The 4,846-nt window shown below is 48.3% G+C and overlaps 1 protein-coding gene across 1 annotated transcript in view; it reads left to right on the plus strand.

Moving 5' to 3' along the window:
- ARPC2 (actin related protein 2/3 complex subunit 2) overlaps positions 1-4,846 on the plus strand; it is a 13,159-nt gene that overhangs the window by 4,098 nt on the left and 4,215 nt on the right. Inside the window, exons 3-6 of the mRNA XM_014306457.2 lie at positions 69-181; positions 2,191-2,236; positions 2,882-3,068; positions 3,498-3,591. Coding sequence (XP_014161932.1) covers positions 69-181; positions 2,191-2,236; positions 2,882-3,068; positions 3,498-3,591 — 440 coding nt within the window. The remainder of the gene's footprint in view (positions 1-68; positions 182-2,190; positions 2,237-2,881; positions 3,069-3,497; positions 3,592-4,846) is intronic.

The following is a 4,846-nucleotide window of genomic DNA, read 5'->3' on the forward strand; positions in this document are numbered from 1 at the left end:
AGGGAAAACCTTCCTCAGAAATAGGAGCGGGTTCCTGTTCCCTCACATTTCTCTTGCTTGCTTCTTAGACTTTGATGGAGTCCTTTACCATATTTCAAACCCCAATGGAGACAAGACAAAAGTGATGGTCAGTATTTCTCTGAAATTCTACAAGGAACTCCAGGAACATGGTGCTGATGAGGTGAGTAAGCATCTCCAGGCCTCCTGCCTACAAACACTATGTTGATGGCAATGCCTTTGTGATGTATCTAACATCTGACCCTTAGAGAAGCATCTGTGCCCCCATCTCACACTGGTCAAAGGAGCAACCCTGTGCCAACCAGGAGTCCCACTTTGCTGAAAGACAAGGGCAAGTGTGTTCACACTCTCTGGTGCAAAAGTAGTCGTCCTGTATGACCCTGCAGCCTGAAAGGCAGAAGGCACTGCTAATTTCACAAGTTCAAAGTGAAGCCTGACCATGTAGAAATAGTTTCCCTGACTGATGTGTCGAGCCCACAAGTGAGGGAAGGTGCCAAGACAGAGCTGTGGTGCTTCTCTTCTGACTCCTAACCACACTTGAAAGCAAGTGTTGGGCTCCTGTTGTGTGTGCAGACCTTGGTTTTCAGACTGGTTCCCTTTTCACTGCTGCTGTGTGAAGTCCCAGGCTCAGTTCCTGTTGACTGGGCCCTGTGGCTGCAGAGGGCCATTTATGGTAGAAAAAAGGAGCCTCTCTGAGCTGTGGTTGGATGGCAAGGCAGGAAGTGTGACTCAGTTCCTGAGTCAGTTTTCAAATATCCGCATGGTAGCAAATGGGGTTCACCCAGGGCTTTTCAGCAGGCTTTTGCCTCTGGGTGTCTGTCCTTGGAAGAAAACAAGGAAACTGCTCCATCAGTTTATTGTGAGTCTGGTGAGAAATGGGTGATTTGAACCCAAAGTGAATTCCTGCAAATTGCCGTAAGACCCACCTAAGTCAGAAGAGATATGATTGAGTGTCCTGCTTCCTGGTTCCTGAAAGCAGAGCTTTCTAGGTGCAGCACTGCCTGCTACTGAAGGTACCACTGCTGGCATGAGGAGGGTCAGGCAGCCCAAATGGTGGAGCCTTCCCAGCATGTATAGTGAGGATCAGTGCAGTGTGTGATCCAAGAGAATTCCTGTGGTGGGCAAGTGGCTGACAGCACTGTGCACCAGCAGCCATTGTAGTGGTAAAAGGCAACTTTCTATAAACTTTTAGAGGAAAATGGGATCTGTTCAGGAGTGGCTTGGAAGTACTGACTAAATAGAAATTACATTTTTCAGTCTCCAGTTGTCATAATGTTGCTTTCTGTACTTCCCTGCAGACTATGTTTCTAGTTTCTGCTCTGTCTTTGGTGAAACCCCACTGTGAGGAATGCAGAGTGGGCTTCCTGCTAAGACAGGGCATCTTCCTGCACTGCTGCAGGCAGGCTCTCTGCAAGGAGGTTTTGGCATGCAGAGAGTCTGTGTATCCTTTCCACGTGGTCGTGGGTGTCATCCCAGGAGGGCCAGTTCTGCCCCAACATTGTTGTGTTCTTCTCTGTGAATTACTGCCTGTTCCCAGCCCCCTCATTGACACAGAGCTATGGCTCAGTTGGCAATTGCCATTGATGTAAAATTCAGCAGTAATTACGTTTGAAGAAAGGTTTTTGCTGTGCTGTAGGCGGTTCTGCTTCTGGGAGGCATCCAAGCCTGCATGGCAGTCTCCTCTCGATCCCCATCTGTTCGTGCACTAGGCTGAGACAGTGTGTGATCACCAGGCCATGGTGTGCTCTGAACTTGCCCTCCTGTGAGGAGAGGGACCGGGCACACTTTGCATCTGCCTTTCAATGGAAGGAAAAGTGGTAGCCCTCAGGTCTGTTGTGTCAGGCTCTGCTGATTGTTCTCCTTTGAAGGCATGAGCTATAAGGCTTCTTCCCCACACAAATTCGACTAGCAAGAACTTGAAAAAGTTCCAGTTTTGAGTCCTCTCCTGCAGTATGTCCCCTGTCAGTGGAGTTCAGGGAGCCCTCTCTAGAGCAGGAACAGCCAATTGTACTAGAAGCTGATGACTTAATATTTGTCTAAGTTCTCTTAGACTAGAGGAGGCAGGTGCTGTAATTTGATACTTCTAAAAGAAGACCAAATATGGCCTAGGCTTTGCAGGAGGAAAGTCCTGATATGATAGCTTGTGCGTTCAATGTTTAATTTGTTTTCTAGGTATTGAAGAAAGTCTATGGAAGCTACTTGGTAAATCCTGAATCAGGTAACCCTGCAATAACATTCACTCTCTCTGTGAGAGTGTGTGTGTGTGTGTGTGTGTGTGTGTGTGTGTGTGTGTGTGTGCGCACGCGCATGCGAATGCAGTTCCAAAGTTACTTAAGTCACCTGAGAAATGCTCATATGAAGGCTGCACTTGAAGAGCTTGATATCTGAGGCTCTCTATACAACGAATTGTAATTTGAAATTGCCAATTTAAAAGGTGGCTCAAACACGTCAGGGATGAAGTAGCTTGCAGCACAAGCTGTAATTCTTTATGCAGTCCTCCTCCAGGAAGCCTCTGTTCCTCACGGTTGGGGTTTTTGTTCTTCTCAAAGATGCTTTGTAAGACACAGAAGAACCATGGTTACCTGTGACAACATCTCTTCCTACTCACTGCAAAAACTTGGGAGCAGTTCAGCCAGCACGTGTCTGGGAGCTTGGGAAGGAGCCCCGGGAACGTTGCCATGGCCACGCGCCGAGTTCAGGCATGGCTTTTGGCAAGTGCTTGGAGTGGGAATAACTCACCCCTGGGGCTTTTGGGAGGATTTAAGGCAAAAGTGGGACTGTAGGTGTCTCTTAAAAAAAAAAAATCTCTGCTTTCATTAAGGCCCTATGTAGATTATTAAAGCCAGTGGCTGTCCCTTCCCAGGTTACAATGTCTCTTTGCTCTACGACCTGGAGAACCTTCCTGCAGACAAGGATGCCATTGTGCACCAAGCCGGCATGTTGAAGCGTAACTGCTTTGCTTCAGTCTTTGAGAAGTATTTCAAATTCCAGGAAGAGGGCAAAGAAGGAGAAAAAAGAGCAGTCATCCACTACAGGGATGATGAGACAATGTAAGTGTTCAAACTAAACAGCACGGGGGTTGGTCAGTGGTCAGTAGTCTGCTCCTGTGCACAGCTGTACGTTTTGGTGGAAAGTCAGGAAATCCTCCTGCTCCATGCTTTGGCCAAGGCAATAAGGGCCTGTTCTAGGCTGCCAAAAGTATCCCATTTGAGTAATGCTTATGCCTCGGGCTGCTGGGATGTTACACAAGAGTCTCTGTTAGTGGCATCACTTGTGGCTGCATGCAGGAGAGGAACTGGCCACTCCCAACAGAAATGTTGTGCTCCCTGTAAATACTGTCTCAGGGGAGGGGAAATTTACAGCAGCCAGGCCTGTGAATGGCTGTTGTATCTACTTGACCTTGTCATGCAGTTGTTTCCTTGTCCAGTTGAACTCCTTAGCTCTGGTTGACAGGTGGGTTCTCTCTCTGCCCCCTGCAGGTACGTTGAGGCAAAGAAGGACCGTGTCACGGTTGTGTTCAGCACGGTATTTAAGGACGACGATGATGTGGTGATCGGAAAGGTGTTTATGCAGGTATGGAAACTGAGTTACAGGGAAAGGGTCTGGTCCTCAGTTCAGATGCCTGCTTGCTTGAAGCAGCATTGCCAAATAAGCTACTGAAGTGAGCACAAAGGCGGTTTAACACATGAAAATGCTTTGCTCCATGCTGGACTGAGATGGAAGAACATGCTAATAGGCACAGACAGTGTATTTTCCTGGCTCTTGCATTGGCATCTGTATCGTCAATAGTCTTGCTCATTTGGACAATCAAGCATATTATGTGTTACAGATGAGAAACACCACAGTGAATACTTCAGTCCCCACACTGAGGCCCTGTAATGTGGATAGCTATGGTGTAGGGATCTCCAGCCAGCTGAGGACCTGAGCATGTTGAAGAGGCTGTAAAGGGAGAGGAGGGGTGAGATAATGTCATGCCATGCCTGAGGAGGAGCTGAGAATGGTCTTCACCTTGAAGTTTCATCCTGCTAATGCTCAAATGCTGCAGTAACACTCAGCAGCTCAGTGTGACAGCTCTCAAATTTCAACTTTTTAGAGCTATGAAATTACATTGTGGGCTCAAACCAACCATTGCCAGGTTATGGACTGGACTCAGCTGAGTCTGGACTCAGCTACCTTTTGCAATTGCTGTTTAGCTGGGAAGCATTCAGAGACTTGTAGTAAGCACTTAGCATGTCTGTGAACAACTATATGCAGCCTGGAGAAAATGAGACATCTGTGTGCAGCTGGGGAGGCTTAGTGCATGCTCATAACCTGTGTTGATCTGTGCCACTGGCCCACCTCACTCATCTGCTTAAGCTCCTGAGGAGCCAGCCTCCTGTTTGGGCATGGCCATGGAGCAGGACCTACAGGGTGTTCCAGGCACCTTTAACCCACCTGTTCAAGGGTGCCAGGCCACGCTGCTGACAGGCTCATGGACAGCAAGTTATGGGGCCAGTTTGCTGGAGACCAGTGTACCTGTGTTGGCTGTCATCAGAAGGGGTCTGTTGCAGTGGAAGTCCTCACAGCTCTGTTTGCTGTGTTCATTTGCTCCAGACAGGACATCTGCTCTGGCTTTGAGGTTTTCCCCCACCAAGCATATCCCTCAGCCTGGAATTCAGCTTTTAAAATGGGACGGGAGGCATGATGTGAACAAAATGGGGTTAGTGAGGCTCCTGGGAAGATGGCAGTGCTTCAAGGCAGCAGCTGTCCTGGAGTCTCCATGTCCCGAATTCTTGGTTTTTAGAACAGCAAACCCTGCCTCTGCCCAGCCACAGGAATTTCCATTCTG

Source organism: Geospiza fortis, unplaced genomic scaffold (genome assembly GCF_000277835.1).
Source record: "Geospiza fortis unplaced genomic scaffold, GeoFor_1.0 scaffold112, whole genome shotgun sequence".
Classification (NCBI taxonomy): domain Eukaryota; kingdom Metazoa; phylum Chordata; class Aves; order Passeriformes; family Thraupidae; genus Geospiza; species Geospiza fortis.